Below are 23,887 nucleotides of genomic sequence, written 5' to 3' on the forward strand. Positions count from 1 at the left end.
TTTGTCTTTGCAGCTCAGGGGACCAATGACACTCTGGGGAACCCAGCCCTAGATACAAGTCTACTGGAAGAGTTCTTGGGCAGTGATTTCGATTTGGGGGCCTTGTAAGTAATGAGAGCATTGCTCTCCATTTGATGTTTTAAAAATTATAAGATATTAAATGGTCGGGGATGTATTCTCTACTCTTTTATTTTCTAAAAGTGCTTGGATAGAGTTGGTATTATTTCTTCTGTAAATCTTTGGTAGATTTCACCAGTGAAGCCAGCTAATCCTGGAGTTTTCTTTATAGGAAGGTCCTCGTCTTCCAATTCACTATCTTTAATAGATATGGGGCAATTCAGGTTATCTATGGGTAGTTATCAGCTTAGTCAGTTTATATCTTGCAATGCATTTGTTCATTTCATCTAAGTTGTCGAACTCACTGGCCTAAAGTTGTTTATTATCTTTCCTTGTTATACTTTTAATGTCCGTACAATCTATAGTGATGACCCTTTTGTTGTTCTTAATATCAGTAACTTATGTCTTTTTTTTTCCTTTTTCTTTTTGATCAACCTGGCAAGAGGTTTATTAGTTTTTTTTAACCTTTCAATGAAACAGCTTTTGGCTAAATTTATATTCTTAATTGTTTTTCTGTTTTCTGTTTCACTGATTTCTTCACTTATTTTCTCATATTAACATAGCCACTCTAACTTTCTTTTTTAAGTTTAATTTACATACAGTAAAATTCAATTTTTTTGCGTGTGTATAGTTTTGTGAGTGTTGACAAATTCATATAGTCGTTTAATTACTACTATGATCAGCACACACAACAGTCTTCTCACCTGAAACATTTCCCTTTGTGGTCAAACCCCTCACCCACTCCAAGACATTTGTGACCATAGATTTATTCTGTCCCTATAGTTTTGCTTTTTCCTGAATGTCACGTAAACGAAAGCATATTATATATAACATTTTGAGTGTGGCTTCTTTCATTAAGCATAATGTTTTTGATCAATAGTTCAATTCTTTTTACTGGGAGAGAGACTCCGTTGAATGTTTATAACACAGATTATTTATCCAGTCACCCATTCAAGGACATTTGGATTATTTCCACTTTTTTGGCAATTATGAATAGCTTCTATAAATATTCATGCACAGGTTTTTGTGTGATCAAGAGTTTTAATTTCTCTAGGGTGATATTTAGGATAAAGACTGCTGAGTCATATTGTAAGTGTAAGCTTAACTTGATAAAAATTGCCAAATTTTCTAGCGTGGCCGTACCATTTAGCATTACAACTAGCAATGTATGAAACATCTAATTGCTTCTCTTCATCACCAGTTCTTGGTATTATCAGTTTTTATTTTTAAGTTTTATTATAGCCATTCTAATAGGTTTATAATGTTATCTCATTGTGTTTAATTTGCATTTTCCTATTGACTATTGGTCTTGAGGATCATTTCATGTATTTATTTGCTATTCATGCTCTTTGTTTGGTGAAGTATCTGTTCAAATTTTTTGCCCATTTAAAAAAATTGGGGCTGTTTTCTTATCTTTGAGTTTAAAGAACCCTTTAAATATTCTGGATAGAAAAATTTTGTTGGGTATGTGACTCGTGAATATTTTCTTCCAGTCAATAGTTTATGTTTTCATCCTGTTAATAGTTTTTTCCCAGACCAAAGTTTTAAATTTCGGTGATATCCAAGTTTTAAAATTTTGGTAATATCCAATTTATTCTATTTTTCTTTATATCTAAGAAATACAGATATTGCCTAATCTAAATTTTCAAAAATTTTCTACTGTTTTCTTCTAAAAGTTTTAGAGTTTTATATTTAGGTCTATGATCCATTTTGAGCTAATTTTTGTGTGAGGTTTGAGATAGAGATTAAGGTTAATTTCTTTGTATTTGAATGTCCAATTATTCCAGAATCATTTGTTGAATAATTTTTCTCCATTGAATTACCTTTACACTGTTGTTTTGACTTCTCATGTAAATATTAGAATCAGGTTGTTGCTATCTGTACAATCCTGCTTAGATTTTGATTCGGATAGTATAAAGTCTAGTGATCCATTGGAGGAGAACTGACATCTTAGCAAATTGAGTGTTCCAATCCATGAACACGGTATATTTCTCATTTATTTAGGCCTTCTTTGGTTTCTTTCATTAGTGTTTATAGTTTTCAGCATACAAATCCTACACTAAATATTTTACATTTTTCTTTGAGCTATTGTAAACATAACCCTTCCCCCAATTTTAGGTTCTAATTATTCATTACCAATATAGGGAAATATTATTCATTTTTATATATTGGATTTGAATCCTGCAATCTTAATGAAGTCACTTATTAGCCCTGGGAGCTTTTTTGTAGATTTCTTAGCATTTTGTATGCTGACAATCATGTCATCTGCAAACTGGAATATTTGTATGTCTTTATTTCCAAACTGTATACCTTTTGATATTTTTTCTTGTCTTACTAAACTGGGTAGGACCTTGGGTATAATGATGAATAGAGAAGTAGTGAGAGCAGATATCTCTGATCTTAGATGGAAATCAATTGGTTTTTTTAATTATTAGGTATAATGTTAGCTGTAAGTTTTTTGCTTTACTAACTCAAGGATATTCTCTTCTACTCCTTGTTTGCTGAGAATTGTTATCATGAATGGATGTTGATGTTGCATTTGTCAAATATTATTTCTGTGTTTATCATGATTATATAGTTTTTTTCTCCTGTCTATTAATATGGTGGCTTACTTTGCTTAATTTTCAAATATTGAAACAGACTTGTATTCCTGGGACAAATCCCAGTTAGTTGTGATGTATAATTCTTTTTTATATATTGCTGGGTTCAATTTGCTAAAAATTATGTTGAAGATTTTGCATCTATGTTCATGAGAATATTGGTCTGCAGTATTTTTTTTCTTATATGGCATTTTTCTGGCTTTACAATCAGAGTAATCAAAGGCTCATGAAATTAGTTGGAAAGTGTTCCCTTCTCTTAAATTCTCTGGGTGAGATTGTGTGGCATAGGATTTCTTTCTTTCCTACATATTTGGGAGAATTAAGCAGTAAAATAATCTGTGTCTGTAGTTTGCTTTGTTGGAAGATCTTAACTACAAATTAAGTTTATCCAATAGATTCAGGACTATTCATCTTATCTCTTTCTGCTTTAGTGAATTTGGGTAGCTTGTTTCCCCTGCCCTCCCCCATGCCAAGTAATTGGTCCATTTCGTATGTATGAACATGGAGTTGTTCATTATATTTCTTATTAGCCTTCTGCAGACTCTGAGGAGTCTATAGTGATAGTCTCTCTTCTATTCCTCATATTGGTAATTTGTTTCTTTTCTCTTTTTTAGATCAGTCTGATTAGATATTTATCACTTTTATTGCTCTTTTCAAATAAGCAGCTTTGGTTTCATTGATATTTTTCTATTTTGTTTGTTTTCAATTTCACTAATTTTTACACTTATTTTTATTATTTTTCTTCTGCTGCTTGCTTTAGATTTAGTTTGCTCTTTTTCCCCCTGGATTCTTAATGTGGAGGCTTGATTTGAGTTCTTTATTTTGGATCTCTCCTTGTTTCCTAATTTAAGCATGCAATGCTATGCATTTCCCTCTCTCTGTGGCTTTAGCTGCCTTCCTCAGTTTTTGATATGCTATATTTTAATTTTCTTTCAGCTCAAAAGATTTTCTAGTTTTTCTTGAGGCATCCTCTTTGGGTCATGGACAGGTGGAACTATGTTGTTTAATTTCCAAATATTTGGGAATTTTCTGTATATTTTTCTGCTTTCATTTCTAGTTTAACTCTATTATGGATGGAGAACATACTTTGTATGATTCTAATTCTTTTAACTTCGTTAAGATTTGCTTTATGACCCAGGATATGGCCTATCTTGCTGAATGTTTATGTGCACTTGAAAAGAATGTGCATTCAGTTGCTTTTAAGTGAAGTATTCTATAAATGCTAATTAGGTCAAGTTGGTTGACATTGTTCAGGTCTTCTATATCATTGCTGATTTTTGTCTACTTCTTTTATCTATTACTATGAGAGGAATGTTAAAATTTTAAGAATGATTGTAGATTTAGAATTTTTTGTTGATAAGTTCTTTTTTCCCCAGCACTTAAAAAATTTGACCTACTGTCTTCTGACCTCCGTGGTTTCTGATGACAATCAGTTATTTGAACCATTATTCCCTTGTATATAATGTGTCATTTTTCTCTAGCTGCAAGATATTTTCTTTATCTTTGGTTTCCAGCAGTTTTATTATGATATGGCTAGATTCTATTGGCGATTATATTATTTGGGATTTGCTCAACTTTTCAAATCTGTAAATTTACGTGTTATTATTATTATTTTTACTACCTGTGGAAGTTTTCAGCTATTATTTCCTCAGACTTATTTTTCTGTACCAACATCGTTCTTTCCTCTTCCTAGGACTCCAACAATAGATTAGATGTTTGATACTGTACACAAGTCCCTGAGTCTCGGTTGATTTTTTTTCCAATGGTTTTTCTCCCTGTTGTTTCTAATAGATAATTTCTGTTGATCTCTCCTCAAGTTTACTGACCTTGCTCTGTTATCTCTAGTCTGTTATTGTGCTCACCTCGGCATACCTGTAAATGCCCTCCCTCCTCTCCCCCATGAAAGACAGAGATCAATAGTAATGGGGAATCCTGTTTGCAGATATTTCTGGTAACTGGTTTTTGCTGCTCTTTGCCAATAAAAACTTCCTTACCAAATGACCATGAGTAAAAGGGAAACTCAACATTTTGCGAGCTAGTTACACACACACACACACACACACACACACAAAACGAGTAAATTGCCCAATGTCTGAGCCTGCACTCTGAGCCAACTGTACTGCTCCAGGCACTGCATGGGCTGAACCAGACACTAGTTGCCCTGTGCCTGCCCTCAAATTCTTCTCACTCCAACCATGTAGCCAGCATGAATTCCTGTGGGGAGGGTGGACAATATATATCCTTACCATCTCGGGCCTGGAAACAACCTGACAGTTTTCTAGTCTTTCTCGCCTACGTGACTTCTCCTTAAGAGAAGGTATAACTGATTCCACCGCGGTTCTATTTAATCATCTGAATCACTTTTAGAACTAACAGAAAGAACTTGAGCTATATTTTGGGGAAAGTGAACAAAAGTCTTATTCAGAAAGCTATCTTCTTACCTGGGAGTTCTGAAATCTGCTATATGATCTTAGTCTCCATGATAATAATAGTTCTTCCTGCAGGACCAGAGATATCTCCCTATAGGCTATTGCTATTGGTTTGCCCAATCAGATTCACTCTACCTTTGGGGGTGGGTGGAGTGTGTAAGTAAGGTAAAGGAGGGAGTTAATATTTTTTGAGCACTTACCAAGTGTCGGGCAGTATTCTTTGCACTTTACATAATCATTTATTTCATTACGTATTTGATTTTACACATTTCATTCTTTTAACAACTCTGCCAAATAGGCCCAATATTATCCATATTTTGCAGATGAGGAGGCTGAGGTTTGAAGAGGTTAGATAACTCTCCATAGGTAAATAAGTGGCAAAGCTGGCATTAAAATGTGCCTGGCTCTAGAACACATGCCCTTTCTTCTATGTGCAGATTTTCAATTCATTGATATTTTAGGTGTTATTTTGGAGGAATGTGAACTTCAGGGAAATATATTAAATGTGTCTAACGTTATCTGCCAAAGGTGGGACTCAGTATGGATCTGAGGCATAGTTTGCAAAGATTGTCGGCATTCTTGCCCATTAAAGAAAAGTCTTATGATCACTTAACCTGTCATTGCCAGATAAAAACTGCTCAGGTGCATGCAGTTGGGCTTCAATAAAAATGTGAGCGAGAACAAGCGGAAAGAGGGCCAGTTCATGACCATAGAGTTGTTGGGCTGGTTCAACAATCATGACATCTGTACATCTTATTCAAATACTCCAAGTGTTGAGTATTTCTAAACACCAGGCTCTTTTCATAGCTTAGCTGCATTCCTCCCAATAGCCCTGTGATGCAGGTTTTCTTGCCTGGGTTTAAAGCTAGTAAAAGGCAGAGCTAGAATTCAAACCTGAGTTTACTACACGTCCTGATTACTTCTCCACTCTTACATTACCTATGAATTGTACTTTTAAGAAAAATGTCAGTGACAACTCTTTATCTAAGTGATCTAAGAGACCACTAGACGGCAAACTTGCTGAGAGCCAATTTGAATCTCATAGGCAGATCTTCAAATCTCAAACATATTAAAAATTAGTTTATGGAATTATTGGCCCTGTAAGACAGATGCCCCTAAATTCTCTATAGAAAACTGGTCCCATGAGATGCGGTGGGGGAAAAAAATAAAAGTTCCATGATCAATTAATAAGCTTATGACTCACTGGCTTAAACAAAATTAAACAAACTTTACTGCAGGACTTTTCAGAGCCTTTGATGTGTTAATGTGCAACCGGGGAAGGGAAATGCAGTGTTCCTCAAACTGATTTGCCCATAAACCCCTTTTGGGAAGCATGTACCCCCATGTATGAGCATTGGGATATGCTGCTCAGGGCATTCTCATGTTTCCTTGTGAATCTGATTGGTCTGTTGGGCTAGGGACAGTCCTGTCAGTATGTGAAGGTTTCTGAAAATTGCCTGTAACCCTTTATTTCCTGTGTGGCAGAGTCCAGGACAGCTTCTGCATAGGACGAGCAGGCTGAAGTCTTCTCTGATTCCCTAGGTTAGCCAGCCAGTTACCAACTAGGGATAAGGTGAGCTGTGGTAGTTGGACATGCTGGGAAATGTCCAGGTGTGGAGAGCTGCTTGGAGGGCGGGAGGCTAGTTAGTTAGGGGATAGAATAAAACTCTGGAGGTTTCAGTGAAAAAGGATATGGTGTGTGTGTGTGTGTGTGTGTGTGTGTGTGTGTGTGTGTAGAGGAAGTCAGACTCTGGAAAAGAGACTAGTGAATCTTCAAAACAGACTTTATTTCCTTTAAAAATGCACGAGATTGGGGAAATCACTTTATAAATTATATACAGGTCTAACCACTATGCTGTACACCTAAAACTAATATAAAATATTGAATGTTAATTGTAATTGAAAAATAAATAAAAACTCAAAACAATGTATGAGGTGACACCTCACAGGTTTGAATGAGTGACTTCACAGGAAGGGACCTTAGAGACAAATTAAGTTCATTTTAATGGTTGAGATTAAGCATCTCATATACTGGGTTTTACTTAGAACTTGGCTTATTGTGGTTGGATGGCAAACTGAATTAGAAGTCAATGACCAGCTGCGTATTTTAGTTGTGCTTCAGGTGGAGTAGGGCTGATAAGCTCTTTACTGTGCTGTTATGAAAGGGAGTGAGGTAATACGCCTAGTTCTATGAGAAGAGCTTGTTAGAGGCTGTTTGAGTTCATTGACCTGTTTGACTTCTGGGTTCACCCTGAGTCAGTAGGAGGAAGACTACACAGAAAGGCTGAAACATTACTGGCAACCTCTCGATTCTAAAGAGATTTGTGGAGAATGAAATAATTTGATTAGGATGAAAACATTGTGTTCTTTAGAGCGTGAACTCTGGCCAGATGAATAATCTTGGGTGTTATTTCACCTCATCAAACCCCAGTTTCACTGCCTGTTTCAATAGTGCCTGTTTCAATACTAGAGATTAGATGAGACAACACAGGCAGAGGGCTAGCTGGGTGTCTGGCCCAGAGTAGGTTTTTGGTTAAGGTTATATATTTCTAAAGGAGCAGAAGATGGGTGTGAGGGATGTCAGGTTCCTTGCCATTTGCCAAGGTTGGGCTGGAGGGAAGGAGTGAGGTCATGCTTTTCTTGCCTCTCACTGCCCCGTCATGAAATGATTTTCTTGGGCTACCTTATTCACTGGTGGCATTTCTGCCATGACCCTTTCCTATCCCAAGTCCTATTCCAAGTTAGGGTGGGTACAAACCCTAACTAAGCTCGATCGCGTATTTTTTCAGTACATACTACATGCTCACTACTGGGCACGATGCAGGACACACACACACACACACACACACACACACACTATTAAGACATACTCTTAATGTGAATGGCCTTGTGAGAGGATACATCGTACCCATGAAAAATCGGAGAAAATACTTTCAAGAGTGACTGCTTTTATAGTTGCGTAATGGGGTACTACTGTGAACAAGACAGGTGAAACCCCTCTAAGCAAGTGTGGTGGGAAGCAGTCTTCCCTGCAGGGCACTCAGGCATTTCTCTCTGAGTTGGTGGTGCATGGGGATGAAAAAAGCAGACTGACTTGTAGGTTTAAGTATTGTTTTTTAATTCTCTCCAGACAGCACATTTCCTTATTGCCTGCTCCTGGGTTAAGTTGTTCCCAGGCCTTCACTCTTAGTACTGCACTGCTGTCGTGTCACTCTGGTAGCAAGAGAAAGACAATGGCATGCAGTATAACGTCATTCCATGAGATAAGAAAAATAAGTGTAAGGCAAGGGGGTAGAAAGTGAGGGGTGGTCACTTTAGATTGGATGGTCAGGAAAGCCGTCTCTCGACACATGAATTTATATATATCACCATATTTATGGCTATAGGTAATGTACAAAAGTAGCACTTCACATTTATGAAGTACTAACGCTGTACAAGGTACCGTGCTGAGTTGAGCTCACTGTGCGATAGAACTTTACAGAAAGGACAGAGGGGTGTGAAGGCACCGGGGGAGTCATTGGAGAAAACAGATTGGACTGCTGGAGTGCAGGTTGTCCCAGCTGGGTATGCACATGAAACCCATGTCTTCATACTGCAACGATGTCCTGCACAGTGCCTGGTAGAGTCATAAGGACATAGTAGGCACTCAATAAATACTTGCTCAAGCCTGGTTGCAATCTGAAAGAAATATATACTGGCTGCTTTGGGGGCAGCGTGCAGAAGTCATGGATGTACGTATGACCTCCATCTGCTGGAGGGTAACAGTGTGTTCTGCACCCTCGCTTTTGGTTTGCATGGCATTCAACCTCCAGGGGACTGTGTTCCTCCATTCATCCTTCAAAACTCAAAACAAGTTGTGTGTCTGAGACAAAGGGGTTTAGAAGGCAAATTGTTATTATTATTATTGTTTTTTAATGAGCAGCTAAGAATCTTTTGATTGTTTCAACTATATCCTATAGAAGTTAGAGACAGAGATAGCCCCTCAGGGAGAGACCTATGGTGTCTGTCACTTCCTAGGCCCACGTCATGGAAATCCCTTTGGCTTCATAGGCAAATTCAGAGGAGAAAGTCCAAAAACAGTCTCAGGTACGTTGCTGGGTTTCCTGACATGGTGCGTGTGAGTGTGGAGAAGTTAGCAGTGTAGAAACAGTCCCAAACAACAGTGTTTTTCTTGAAGTTAATCATTGCCCTTGTTTTAACAATTTGCTTAATTTTTTAAAAAAGTAATTTGCTTAGTTTTGAAAGTAGCTGTCATTAATTCTTCCTTCAAACTCTCTGAAAAGAACTGCAAAATTTCTCTCCCTATATTAAAATGCATCAATCATGGAATGCAGTGAAATAAAGGAGTAGCTGTGATAAGTTTTGGAAGGAAGACTGAATTTTAAGGAAAGCATTTAAAAATTTTAAATCTTCATTTTAAAGCCACCAACACATATTGCTGCCACTCAATCGGGGACCTTTGGTTCTCCGCAAAGGAATGGAGTAGACATTCCTGCTTATAACATACCAAGCCATATTTCTCATGTAAATTGATAATTTACTTAAGATTTTCATTTATTATTAACATTATTGAATTCCACGGTACTGATAATGTAAAGATAACAACTGCTTAGAATCTTGAATGTAGAATTGTGAGACCAGAGTCAATTACTAAATTTAATTTGTAGGCTTATAAGAGTGATATAGGGACAGAATTTAAAAAGTCAAATGGTACCTTATATACGGCTTATAATGAAAACCAGCAACCCTCTGCCCTACTCCTCCCTATGTCGCTCGCAGAGGATCTTGGATCTCCCAGAGGCAGATACTTTTCAATCCTTTTAGACACTGTATTTCTACCACCTTTTATTTAGATGATGCTTTTATATTGCTGTTCTTGCTCTCTATATTTTAAGAACTTAGTATCATCTATATAAAATATAGAAATTTCAAATGTATAATTTCATTTACACTCCATTCCCATCCTCTATACTATAGTTGTCTTAAGTATTACAACCACATGCATTACAAACTCTACAAGATAATGTTACAATTTTTACTTGCTACAGTCCCACTGTGTTTCCACAAAAATAAGACCTAGCCGGACCACCAACTCTAATGTGTCTTTTGCAGCAAAAATTAATATAAGACCCGGTATCACATCATATCATATCACATCATATCATATCATATCATATCATATCATATCATATCATATCATATCATATATCATATCATATCATATCATATATCATATCATATCATATCATATATCATATCATATCACATCATATCATATCATATCATATATCATATCATATCATATCATCATACCATATCATACCAATTACATAAGACCTGGTCTTATAGTAAAATAAGACTGGGTTTTATATTAATTTATGCTCCAAAAGATGCATTAGAGCTGATAGTCTGGCTAGGTCTTAGTTTTGGGGAAACACAGTATATATTTTAAAGAAATTAAGAGAAAAAGTAGTTTGCATTCAGATATATACCATTTTTTTATTCTCTACATTTCTTCCTAAAGTTGATATTTCCCTTTAGCCTGAATAATATTTTTAACATTTCTTATCGTGCATGTCTTTTCACGAATTCACTTAAAATTTTCTTTGTCTGAAATGTCTTTATTTTGCTTCCATTCTTGAAGGATATTTTCAATGGATATAAAATTCTAGATTGTCAGTTATGATTTTTTTCTAGCACTTTAAAGATATTGTTGCGCTGTCTTCTCACCTTTGGAGATTTTGTCGAGAATTCACTGATCATTTGAATCATTATCCTACATTAATGTGTTAATTTTATCTGGCTACTTTTGAGAATTTCTTTTAATTTTTGGTTTCAGCTATTTAACACAGTTGACTTAGGTGCAGTGTTCTCTATATCTACCTTGCTTAAGATTTGGTGAGCCTCTTGAATCTATAAATTTATATCTTTTACCAAATTTGGGAAATTTTTGGCCATTATATCTTTATTTTTCTTCTCCATCCTCTCCATAGATTCATGAATGTTTTCTTATCTTCCTCTTTTTTAATTTGTTTTTTTCTCTGTTCTTTAGACTGGATGATATCGACTGATCTATCTTCAAGTTCTGTTATACCACCAAGTGATTTTTTTTTCAGCATTTTTATTTTCATATATAAAATTGTTTTCAATTTTAAAATTTCCACTTAGGTCTTTTTATTTTTTTGTAATAGTTTTTATATCTTTGCTGAGATTTTGTCTTTAAAACATTTTTTAAATGTTTTCTTCTATTTTCTTCTATCCCATTAAGCTTAGTTATTATAGCTGCTTTAAAATCCTTGTTTGCTAATCCAGTGTCTGGATCATCCCTGGACTGGTGTTCACTGACTGTTTTATCCCACGAGGCTAGGCTGTATTGTCCTGTTTCTTTGTTGAATAATTCTTTTGTTGTTGTAATAATGAGTTATATATTTACGGGTAACATGTTTTTTGGAGTTGTTTTCTCAGTTTATTCATCAACTTAGAGTTGGTAACCAAAAGATGCTTATTCCTACCGAGTAATCAAGAACTTCTTAATTGTATCCTGACATTGTGAATGTCTGGATTCTTTTATATTCCTCTGGAGAGTATATATACTTTTGTTTTACTAGGCAATTATGTTGCTTAGACTCAATTTGTAAAGTCTATCTCTTGGGCAGTAACTCAAATTTCAGTTGAGCCCTTGGTCTTTTGGTCGGTCTGTGTGCAGTCAGCCCCATACATGGATGGTTCAGGAGTCAGTAGGTACTTGGGCCAAGTTTATACATAAAATCTGGGGTTTCTTCTCTCTCAACCTCTCTTTCCCAAGATTCCACGTTCACTTTCAGTACCCGTGCTTGCCCCAAACTCTGTTCTCTGGTTTCTTAGGACAGAAAGATTATAGGCTTTATTGGCGTTTTAGCTGTTCTGTGGTTCTGACTTCAACCAGCTGTAAGGCTAAAATCTATAAACAGGTAATAACTTATACCATTACCTTCGTCCAAGTTTCAGTGCTGCTCCAGAATCTTCTTGCTTTTGTTTACTTTCTAGGGTTTTGGGGTAGATTTAAAAAATTTCCTCCAGAGTTGTATAGGTTTTATCAGTGGGTGGGTTAGGTCAGGTAGGAGCTTACCAGTCATATCAGGAGTAGAAGAGCTTTTTTTAGTGATTCTTTTGTTTTCCTTATTTATCTAGTTGTTTGTTCTCTGTCTTTAATGGTAAAAGCCTTTCTGAAAATGTCAGCTCCGTCGTTTGTTCTTCTTTAAGATGTTCTGTGTATAAGCCATTCTTCTCGAAGGATGGGTTTCATTGTAGAGTGATTAGGCAGGGACTGGCCATTTTCTTGGGTAATTTCAAAATAATCATTTATCCCCTCCTGCAGACATTTAATTTTTCTAGGGAAGAAACTTCTATCGTGTTTCCCCGAAAATAAGACCTAGGCGGACAATCAGCTCTAATGCGTCTTTTGGAGCAAAAATTAATGTAAGACCCAGTCTCATTTTACTATAAGACCGGGTATAATATAATATAATATAATATAATATAATATAATATAATATAATATAATATAATATGATATAATACTGGGTCTTATATAATGTAAGACTGGGTCTAACATGATATGATACAATATAATATAATTAATATAATATAATATAATGTAATATAATATAATATGGGGTCTTATATTAATTTTTGCTCCCAAAGACGCATTAGAGCTGGTTGTCTGGCTAGGTCTTATTTTTGGGGAAACACGGTAATTTCTTACTGTGGAAAATCTGCTTGGATATCTGCAAAGCCAAGTTGAGGAAGGGTCTCACAGTTCAGCATTTAAAAAATCTTTCCATTTTTAGCCCAGGAGCTCCATAGTCTCCTTGGATCCATTTCTCTAGAGTTACGTAAGCCTTTGCAGATTCTGTTGAGGTGATGGAGGTAGTCGCTCCAGCCGTTTCTTAATCAAACTTTCAATCAATCCTTTTGTTTTCAGCCCCACCTTACCCCTGAATTCAGAGGTTCCTGGTAACTCTAATTCTTGGGCTTTTCTGGAGTTGCATTCAAATTGGATAACTTCTTGTTGGCTCCTACATTCCCTCCACAGTCCCCAGGAAGTCCTGTTTTTACTTTTTCCATTCTGCTGACTCAGTTGCCATCTATCCTACTTTTGTCCGCATCAATGTCTTTGAAATATGGTCTGGTGTGTTCTCTGCTCATGAGTTCTATGTCCTTTCGTGTTTATGCCTCTGTATTTCTTTCCTTTCATTTGAGTGGGGTTTTTGGAGAAAGGTAAATGTATGTTCTTTCTTCCCTTATTAATAAGAAGTGAAAGGATTATAAAGGACCAATTTAAGAAGAAAACATAACTTTTCTGGTAAATAATAAAAACTGACTTTTCTCCTTATTGTAAGAGGTTGAAATTTTAATCAACCAAAAGAAAAAACAAACAAAATCCATCACACAGCAGCTTCCTCTTCAGCAAGAGAATTAAATGGAGGGTGATGGTGCTTATATATGACTTACAATCACAGAATTTCTGAGCCATAAGGGACTGTAGGTTTTTTGGAACAGAAGTTTTCACACGTTGTTAATGGTGGTACTCATTTTTTTAATGAAATTTTACTTGCACCTCAATATATAAAACAGAAAAAAGTTATGCATTCTTTTCCCCAGGCACTAAAAATATATATATATATATATTTTTTATATATATAAAATATATATATATATTTTATAAAACCTCTGAGCTCCTTCCAAGAACTCTGGGATCTCCCAGAGCACAGATGGAAAACCATTGCTTCAGTGGTGACATTTTATATTGTCTTAGCCCCAACAGTATGTACAACCATCTCTCTGGTGTAAACACTTTGAGAATGTTAAAAAGCAATAATGAGCACTCATTATGTTATGCATTTTAACATATTTAATTCTCACAATGATGCTATGAGGAAGGTATAATGATTATTCCCATTTTGTAGGTGAGGAAACAGAAGGCCTGGAAAGGCGCAGTACTTGGTCATGGTACACAGCTAGGAAGTGGAAGAGCTGGGTCTGTCTGACTCAAAGCCCACTCATTTAACACAGGACACTGGCATTGTCTGGTGGGCTTTGCCCCTGGAAGCCCCTGGAACCATCCCTGGGGGTGCTGTACACTGAGGGCTGCTTCCCGTTTGTGACAAAAATATAAGGATGGACTAAGTTACAAAAAAAGTCAATGCCCGTCTTTAACCTTCAGGCACCGGCAGCTCCCGGATACCCCACCCTACTCTGCGTCAGACTCCTGCTCTCCTCCACAGGTCAAAGGTGAGTGCCCTTGGCTTCTGGCCCATCGTGCACCGTTCCTCCTCTTGGACTCTGGGTGGTGAGGAAGAGAGGCCCTTCTCACCTGTGTGTTCCCCCAGGTGCATGCTGCCCGACTCGTAGGACTTCAGCTCCTTTTCTCCAGTCTGCTGCTGCACCTGGGACACTGCCTGTGCACCTGCCACAGAGCTCCTTGGAAATGAGGGACTCTGGCCTTATCCACAGTGGCTTTCACAACTGCTACCCAAACACCAGTCATCCCGCGACCGCCCTCGACCAATCTGTGTCCTCCCATCTGGCGATAAGTTGTTCTTACCATCAGCAGCCTCTGTGCCACAGCCCTGGGTAAAGAGCAAGATAATGAATTTTGAAAGACCTCAGTGCAGCCAGCCCCCCCGCAGTGCCAGTAGAGACTGAACAGTGGCGTCCCCTCCAGCAGATGGCAATGTTGAGACATGTATCAGGCATGGCGGTGCCCAGTGCTCTTGGCTTTAGACCATCTTTTAATGAAAAACCCACTAAACCTAAGGTCCTCATTCAATGAAAAGCTAAAGTGTCCGAATTATATAAGGAGATGCTGGGTGATGGAGAAAGCACTGTTTGTGTGTGTAGCCTCAGCTACCGTACTCGAGGGAATTTGTGAATGAGCTCTCAAAAAAATATGTGAGTTAAACATTCACTAATATTCTTTCCTTCTCTTTTCCGTCCTTTCCCATTTTCTACCTTTTATTCTAACTGTTGTACCTAGAAGATGGCAAAAAGAGTAAAGGCCATTAAAAACTGTGGCAAAATTCCATATGCAAAAAACATTCAGGTATAAAATGTGTACTTATGTTTTAAGTCTGTATCTTCTCTGTCTCCTTGAGTCCTCTGCCTTTGAAAATGTCATCAGTTTATTTTTCAAGGCGGTGAATCCCAGATCCATTGGATAGAGGAAAATGAAGTTTCAGACTAGTAGAATTCATGGAATAGGCACTTGCTCCGTTCATTCCATGAATGGATCTGGTTTTGCAGACTCGTAAGGCTCAAGGAATCTTAATTTAGGAAGGCAGAGAACACAGACCTGGGAAATGGAATTTGATTTAATGTAACATGGAGTGCAAAGAAGAGCCCTAACCTGCCTTTTGGTTTCTCGATTTTAGAGCCTCATTGCCACCGACCAAGAAGAGGAAGTGCACACAGACGCTGGAGGACTCCGGGGACGGGCAAACGTGGGCCCACCACTCCTGCCCAAGTGAGCCAGCCCAGGGCCTGTCACTGCCCTGCCCATTCAGTCAGGGTTGTTGTTCTTTTTGTTTAACCAGCCTTGGAGCAGCCCTACAGACTTATTTTCTCTCTCATAGAAAGGCAGTGATAGGTTCTGGGAGTTTATATCTTCCCTCTTGACAGACTGTTCCACGCAGCCTCAGGGGGCGGGTCACACAGGAGCTCCCAGGAAGACATGCCATTCGCTCTCTCTGCTGGAGATGAAACTCCAGTCCTTTCAATTTCAGGGGCAGTGTGTCTCAGAGGACCCAGACTCCAGGCAGCACCTTCAAGAGCCTGCCGGTGTGCTCATTGCTTTGTTCAGTGGCACCCTTCTCAACCTCAGTGTGCAAGAGATAACCCCGGGATCCTGGTAAAATGCAGATTCTGAGTCAGTAGGCCTGCAAAGGGGTCTGAGATCCTGCCTTCCTCACCAGCTCCCAGGTGATGGATGCTGCTGGCTCCTGGAAGGCCACTGAGAAGCAAGACTTTCAAGGATTTCTCCAGTGGAGCAGGGAGGCAGAAAGTTCAGCTTCCTTAGCACTCACTTCAAATGAGCAGGTTTCCAGCAGATCTTTGAAACTTTGTAAAATCATTTCAGAAGTCTTTTAGCACCATCATCTGATGCCCAAGTGGTCATCCTCCCCCCACCACCTTTTTTTTTTTTTGGTCTTATATAACATTATGTTTTGAGGGTAGAGACCTGATCAAGTTCAGAACAAATGGGGTCATTTGAGTCTGAAGCCTTGAACTTCAGAATTTTCGGAGTAAATGCTATATGGCACTTACTAGGGAAAAGAATAATACTCCGTACCAATTCTTTCAGCCACTGTAAATAATCCAAAGTAGGCAGCGTGAACAGTGCCCCAAATTCAGGGCACCAAGTCACAATCTCTTTCATTCCCAGGCATCAGCTTGGCAAGAAGTCCAAGATTTCCCTCTTGGGGTTCCCCTTCCCACGTTTGTCCCCGAAGCCCAGGGGTTTGCACTGCCCTGAAAGTAGATGTGTGTGGCTTTCTCACCTGCTTGTGTGGCTGATTTTGCCTTTCACAGCCACATGACAAGAGCTGGTCCCCTCCCGGACATCTGGCCTCAGCTCCAGCACGGGCTGTGGGGGTCCTTTGGTGGACAGTGATTTCACCCTCTCAGCCAAGTCCACACATCGCCATCTCTTGGGAGGTCTGTGACCACACATGCTCGACATCCAGGCCTTGTATAAACCAAACCTCTTACTGTCTTCTTTTCTTTTCCATGGATCCACCATGGCCAGTAGTTGCTTGGTTTTTCTTCAACCCCAGAGACACAAAATGCTAACTCAAAGCCCCCTTTCCGAATAATATAGAGCTCTCTATCCGCCTTCTCATGAAAAGTTACTCTAATTTCTTCAGGGATCATTGCATCCAGCCTGCAGCTTCCATATGATTCTCAAACACAAAACTGAGTAAATTCTTAGCCAGACGAGAGAACCATCTGTTCACTCCCCCACAGATGCAGCAGCTCACCGAGCGTCCTGGGCAAACCTTCCAAGAGTTTCCTCATCTAACCAGATTGTTGCTCAAATCATCCTGGCCATTTCAGAGTTAGGCTCCATCCTGTGATTTCCTACTGCTGTCCCTGGAAAGGGCATTGATTTTTCACCATCTCCACAGAACAGCCATGGAAGACGAACTGGAATGTCCCAACAGATAGGAATCCTCCAATCCCTTGTTTAACTCCTACTGAAAGGTCACTGAAAAGCTGACTGAAAATAACTGGCTCCAACTAACAGTTCTAGAATAATCATGAGCAGATTCCCAGGGCAAAAAAGGCAGGGGTAGGGGGTGGGGGCCAAAAATCCAAATGCATGTTTTTATTACAGTTACAGAGGAGCTATGATGGGAACCAGTGGGAAATGCCGTTATCCTTGAGGAAAATGGCCCCTGCCCACTGCCCACCCTCCCTTCCTGGCAGCTTCCCCCTGGCACCTTGTCCCTGCCACCATGCTTGAGTGGGAAAGGGCCTGAGTTAGCTGGTATTCATTCACTAGGCATATGGCGTTAGTTATTTCACATCAGATAGCATTACCTTGGAGGCAAAGAACAGAAGTATTTGCCAAGGCTTCTTGGGAATGGCTGAGTAACCTTTGTTGAAACAAGTACGCGTGATGACACCATTGCTTAAACCCTTACTGTGGCCTACGCTGTGCTAAGCACGTGCAGACATCACTCATTGAATCCCTTGAACAATCCTGGAGGGTGTCATAGGGTTACTCCCAGAGACCTGAAACCATTTTCCTAAGATTGTACAGCCATTCAACGTCGAGTTGGGATTCAAAGCCATTTCCATCGGAGTGCAAACTTCAAGCTCTTGAACGCCCTTTTTACCCTCTCTTCATTGGAGGAGAGAGGAAGGGATGATGGAAGAACCAGTTTCTCCCTTTCTCTATATTTGGCATAAGCAGGAGAATGATGAAAGGTTTTGTTGTTGTTTTTGTTTTTCTTGAAAAACTTTTGGAGGAGTGAAGGCACGAAGAGCCTTACATTGTCAAACTCCTGTATTCTTATCTGGGAAAAAGTTTCTCAGGATTTTGACAAATCATTCCCAAATTTATAATTACAAAAACCAAAGGGAAAAAAAAGATGTTTTGCTTACGTGACATGTAATAGTGATACGCCATGAAAAACACAATTTTTGTAACATTTGGGACCAAAAAACCTGAAGCAGTTGTTCCGGTATTTATTTATTCCAGGAAGTCCTCAATGAAAGTTTAAAGAAAGGAAATTTGATGAGTGAAAGAAAACGCAGCCATATCCCCTCTACATTTTCCAAGCTGTGGGCTAATACACTTTCTATAGGAGATAAGATCATATTTCTGTGTTGTTCTTACAGCCTGAACTTGATCTTGTGAACACCTACTATTTCCTTTTCACTTCTGGTGTCAGCCGTGAGTGATGGTAGGGGAGTTAAAGAGAAAAGGGGAACAGCAAACATACCAGTCGAATTTACATAAAAAATATCTGCAGTTGAATTGTACAGTTTGGAGGCACACTCAAATAACGACAAACAACTTTCAAGGATTATGCAAAAATAGTAGTTTGCACATGTGAAATTGCAGTTATTTGACCATTTCTGACATAGAAAAGTAGCAATTTTATATAGTTCACACTACATGTTAACAAGATATTTTCTACCACTTTATCTTGCTTGGTATCAGCTTCTTAGAATGCTGTCACTTGTGTTTCGTTATTCTCTCTGCTTACATAATGTTGCAAGTTGGGCAGGACACCTGTTTTAATTTCTGTTTTGCAGTTGAGGGAAGTAAAACACTGAGTGAATAAATAACTCCTTTAAATTCGAAAAGCTAGTTGGACCACAGAATCTTGGAGCCACAAGGAATGTATTGGTTACAATTCACAACAACAACAACAACAACAACAGCAAAAACAGAGGACAAAACCCCAAACCTCAAACTGCCTTAAACAAAACAGGAACCAACATAAAAAACAAAATCGGGATTTGTTGACTCCTGTAACCCAAGAGTTTAGGATTGGATTCCAGAACTCAAATTATGCCATCAGGACCGGGTGCCCTTCGTTCTCAACAGTGCCTTCTGCTGTGCTGGCAGACGTTCCCCTCATGTCCCCAAATGGTGCCAGTGCTCTTGGGGATGTATCTCGCAGGTTCAAACCTCATGGAAAAGAGGAGCATCTTGGAACCCTTGTTCCCTGAAGTGCTGAGAGCCTCTCTGCTGGGAGTGGCTTAGGCCATGTGTCCACCTGAGGCAATTACTGATGCAAATAGTGAATGCTTTACTTTGGTTGAGCAAGCCTCCTCAGGCTGTGAGAGACTTCCCTGGAACCACACAGAACAGACGCGAGGAGATACTGGGCCAGAGGACGTGTGGATAGATACTGAGGGCAATGTCTCCAGCGTGTGCTCACCATGGCACCTTAGATCACTGACCTTAAGTTGCTCTTTCTACAGATGATGAGACAAAGCTAGCCACATGCCTCCTGCCTCCCGACCGTTGTCACTTCCCACATGGTCCCTCTGCCTCCTACATGGCCTGTTCCTTAGTTCCATGCAGCTGTCTGTGAGTCTAGAAAAAACAGCCTGGGGGGAAGGCTCTAACAGCCCTGTTTCTTTGCAGTGACAGGTAGGAGTCACAGCAGTGAACTGCAAGACCACGACAGTGAGGGACAGAAGGCGGCACCTGTGGACCAGTTCTTTCCTGTTCTGAAGTGGCAGCCATACCAAAGTGTTCCTTGGCATAGTTTATTAAATAATCATTACAAAACACTGTAAGTGGCCTGAGGAACCCCTTGCAGTGGGCTGGCGAGTGAGGGGAGAAAGACAGTGCTAACTCTTAAGACTAAACCCAAGTATTTGGGCTTTGCTGCCACCCCGATCAAATGGGATGGGTCAGTGAGAAAGTGTGTCTTACTCCTTACACTGGTGTTGTTTTAGATACTCTTTATTGGTTCCCTGTAATGATCAATATGGGAGTTAGCTAGTGACCTCTTATCCTTCACCCTTTATTTTCCTCTCCCAACATGTGATTCATACAGGATTTCTAAACTTGCAGCTAATTCTCATGGGGCAATTGCCAACCAAGCAGATTCTACTTTCCATGTATTCACTCCTTTGGCTTTGCATTCTAGCTTTTGAATAGCTGGGACTTGGGTTTCTGGCCTTCAGGAATCCAGACTGGTAGTTCTAACTTGTTATAAGTTACCCACTAAACAATGGACAGAGGGGCAATCTTGCTGAGATCACATTACAGTCTAAACTAAAAGCTAGAAAACAGAGATTTCCCAAATTACTAACATTTAATCCTGTAGTTAATTTAAAATCCCAGAGACATTTTGGGGACCACAATACATTTTTAGCTACTGACACCTTCCTCCCCCAATATCTATGCTACGAATTAGGATTGTCAAGCTCACTCTCAATATACCCTGCAGCAATCATGGTCCATGGTTTTGTATTCCAAGACTGAAATCAAACCGCACAAAATATCCTTAAATGGAAAAGTTTCATCCTATTTTTACGACATTATAGTTTCAAGAAACAAATGTGGACTTGTGCATTATTGCTCTTAAAACATTCTTTAAAACTTTTCTTTATTCCTAAGGATATGATTTACCCACCTAAGTCTTCTAGAATTTTCATTGATTATAAATGCCTTCTTGAAACATGAGAAAATGTTAATGGTTAGAGAGTAGGATTTTTTTCAAGTAAAAAAATGTGAAATGAGAAATGCTGCCCTGCAAACTTGAGGGCCTTCGTGGTATTTTCCAAATTCAAATATACAGTTTTTTAAGAGCAAAACTTATTGCCAGGATTTTTATGTTCAATCAACTAGAAGGAAGAAAACTTTTCCTTAAAACAAAATCTGAGGAGTTAAACAGATTTTGGGAGTTGGTGTGTTTCATAGGAGGCAGAAAGAAGCAAATTGCTAATTGTGTCATTGGAATGTCACAACTTTGCAATTTGGCCACTGTGTGCACTTAGAAAAAGTAAGTCCTTAGGTCTTGGTTTTGAGTCTTATCCTTCATTTGATTATCTTTGGGGGAATGTTCCATGTTCTATCTTAAATATGAAGACCAAGGTATGAAACTGTCACACACAAGGTACAGATTTTTAATTGACACCTTTAAAGCTTCGTAGTCTCTATGCATCTGAATTAATTGAGTTTTTGAGGTAACTGTTATATCTCTTCTTACTTGAATACATTTTTTTTTAAGTTTATTTGAGCAGCCAATCTATGATCCACTGATCTGGAAAAATACGAAGAACAAAAATGGTATCAATTCAAAGGTGTAGAGGTATATTTATTTTGAAGCCATAATTCAGTTAAGCAAAAAAAACAAAAAAAACAAAAAAAAGAAATCTTCATCTGGATTAAAATCACGCCCTCTCAATTTCACTACTCGTATCATTGAGACAGAAAATCACTTGTCACTTTATGTCTGATTCGTTAGGAAAACATCATTTCCCTAAATTACCTAAAAGCAATAACGTTAGGGGATTGAAAATGTATCAGATCTTTTTTTTCTGAATGCTATTTAAAACCTGTGTTAAAAAGAGCTTTTGAAAAGCCAATGTAGTTGACTTTATAATTAACTTTTGATATTGAAAACAGAATTGTTATTCTTAGGTAAATAGATATCTATAATCAGAGATGGGTGTGTAAGATTTGGAATAATCTTTAAAAGTGTACCTATTGGATGATTCAGTTTCTGTTCCAGCTGTCCTTATATTTCAGGCTAATACTCATATCTGAACTGTAAACCTTACCTTCTTCCTTCAGAGCTTTTGACACTGAAACATGGAAAACCACAAAAGATATTTCCTTTTTTTTCTCAACCAAGATAGTTCTTAATATCCTCTGAGGTAAAATCTATACAACTCAAGCCATCTAGCCTTTAGATGAGCAAATTAGCAGATTAGTTCTAGAAACCCGAGTCAATGTTAAGTTCTGATGGCAAGAGGCATGTGGTCTTTCCTGTTTCATTCAGTGTTTCATTCAGTGGATTTTCCTGTTGCTGCTGGCGGGAACTTTGATTCCAGAGGCTTTGACTGATCAGCTACTTGAGGGTCATCAATGACCCAGTGAGTTGATTCATTGGGAAGGGGCTTGACTTGCAAAGAACATGAAAATAGTATTTACGCAAGAGACCCACTAATATTTTCTGTCTCTGGAATTAGAGGAAAATTTAGAAAGTCTGTGTTGTCCATTAGAATGGCAGCCTTCCACTTAAGATGCCAGGATGCAAAAATCTACACGGTAGCAGAGAGCTAGCAGAGCAGTTAGTACTGCTCTCCTCATGTGGTCCTGGGAAGGAGCTACTTTTCTGAGGAAAATCCCACATTTAGAATCCTTGATGAGTTAAAAATCATGTTCCATATGCACAGCATGTCTGGAAAAAACTCATCAAAGGAGTTTTCAACTTCTATATTCTCTTCTCTATTTCATCAAGTTATACATGTAATATGTTTTATTTTTATTAACATGTAAAATATTGAATTAATTAAATATTTAATTAAACATGGAGCTTTGCTATTGAAAATGACTTGATAAAACAAAGCTAGAGTTTGATTAGCCACTCAACCATCATTCCATTCCTTTCTGCAGAAATCACCAGCACAGTAGGTTTTCAGTGCTATTACCAGGTTGGGTGGATAAAAAGGAAGTGACCATTGAAAACAAGTTTTCAATTAGTAACATGCGTGGCTCTGGTTAATCTGGTTTAAAGCTATTCCTGGTATTTCTGACCTGTCTGCTTTATTCCTATGACCACCAGTAGGCTGAACATTCGTTCGTCTGAGTGACCATTTGGATGTGGTGTTGCTGATAAAATTTAGAGACTTCTTTTTTTAAAGGAGGAAAGAGAGAAATTCTATCCCAGATATTTCACAAGTCTGAGTAACACGATGACTTCCCAATTTCTAGTCTCCATTTTTCTATTGTTTGGTGAAGCCAAATTAGAAGTCTAGAAAGCAGAAAGGGAAAAAGCAGACTGAGGAAACAATGCTTCCATTTGGCAAGAATCGTGCTCCTTCCTTGCGAGAAAAAAAGCCGTGAGAGAGCCAGCTATATTTTGAAATATCATTTGCATTTCCTCACTAAAAATTCACAAAATCGATTGATTAAATATAGCAAAAGGCACTTCCTGCAATATATTTTCTTGAAATGTTTATGCAATTAATATAGTTAATGAAAGAGAATGTGTAGAAAATATTTGTAAAACTGGCTTCTTGATTCCTCTTTTCGTAGACCCAGTATAGGATATCGAGTTGTCACAGACAAAGGATTCACTTTTTCACCAGTGGATGAAGCTTTTGTTTGCCAAAAGAAGAACCATTTTCAGATAACCATCCATATCCAAGTTCGGGGAAGTCCAAAATTTGTCAAAACCCAAATGGGCCTAAAGCCAATAGAAATGTTTTACTTGAAAGCTTTTGGGGTTAAGGTAAGTCTTTTATTTAGTTCCATTTAATTCAGCCAACATTTATTAAGGGTTCCAGTTGTCTATTGCTGCATAACAACCTACTCCAAAACTTAGCAACTTAAAATATTAACCATCATTTATGTGGGTCACAAATCTGCGACTTGGTTAGGGCTTTGCTCTGACAGCTCATCTCTGTTCAGGAGTCATCAGCTGGGGCAGCTTAACTGGGCTGGGATCCAGTTTGCAGATGGCTCACTTACATGTCTGTCAAGTAGTTCATGCTGCTCATTGG

General features: G+C 38.5%; 1 protein-coding gene across 1 annotated transcript in view; it reads left to right on the forward strand.

Moving 5' to 3' along the window:
• MYRFL (myelin regulatory factor like) overlaps positions 1-23,887 on the forward strand; it is a gene marked incomplete at its 5' end in the record, with an annotated part of 105,358 nt that overhangs the window by 25,994 nt on the left and 55,477 nt on the right. Inside the window, 6 exons of the mRNA XM_081061464.1 lie at positions 14-104; positions 14,352-14,419; positions 14,518-14,761; positions 15,559-15,650; positions 19,791-19,941; positions 23,421-23,616. Of these exons, the coding sequence (XP_080917590.1) occupies positions 14-104; positions 14,352-14,419; positions 14,518-14,761; positions 15,559-15,650; positions 19,791-19,941; positions 23,421-23,616 (842 nt within the window). The remainder of the gene's footprint in view (positions 1-13; positions 105-14,351; positions 14,420-14,517; positions 14,762-15,558; positions 15,651-19,790; positions 19,942-23,420; positions 23,617-23,887) is intronic.

This window comes from Rhinolophus hipposideros, assembly GCF_964194185.1.
Source record: "Rhinolophus hipposideros genome assembly, chromosome: 9".
NCBI lineage: Eukaryota > Metazoa > Chordata > Mammalia > Chiroptera > Rhinolophidae > Rhinolophus > Rhinolophus hipposideros.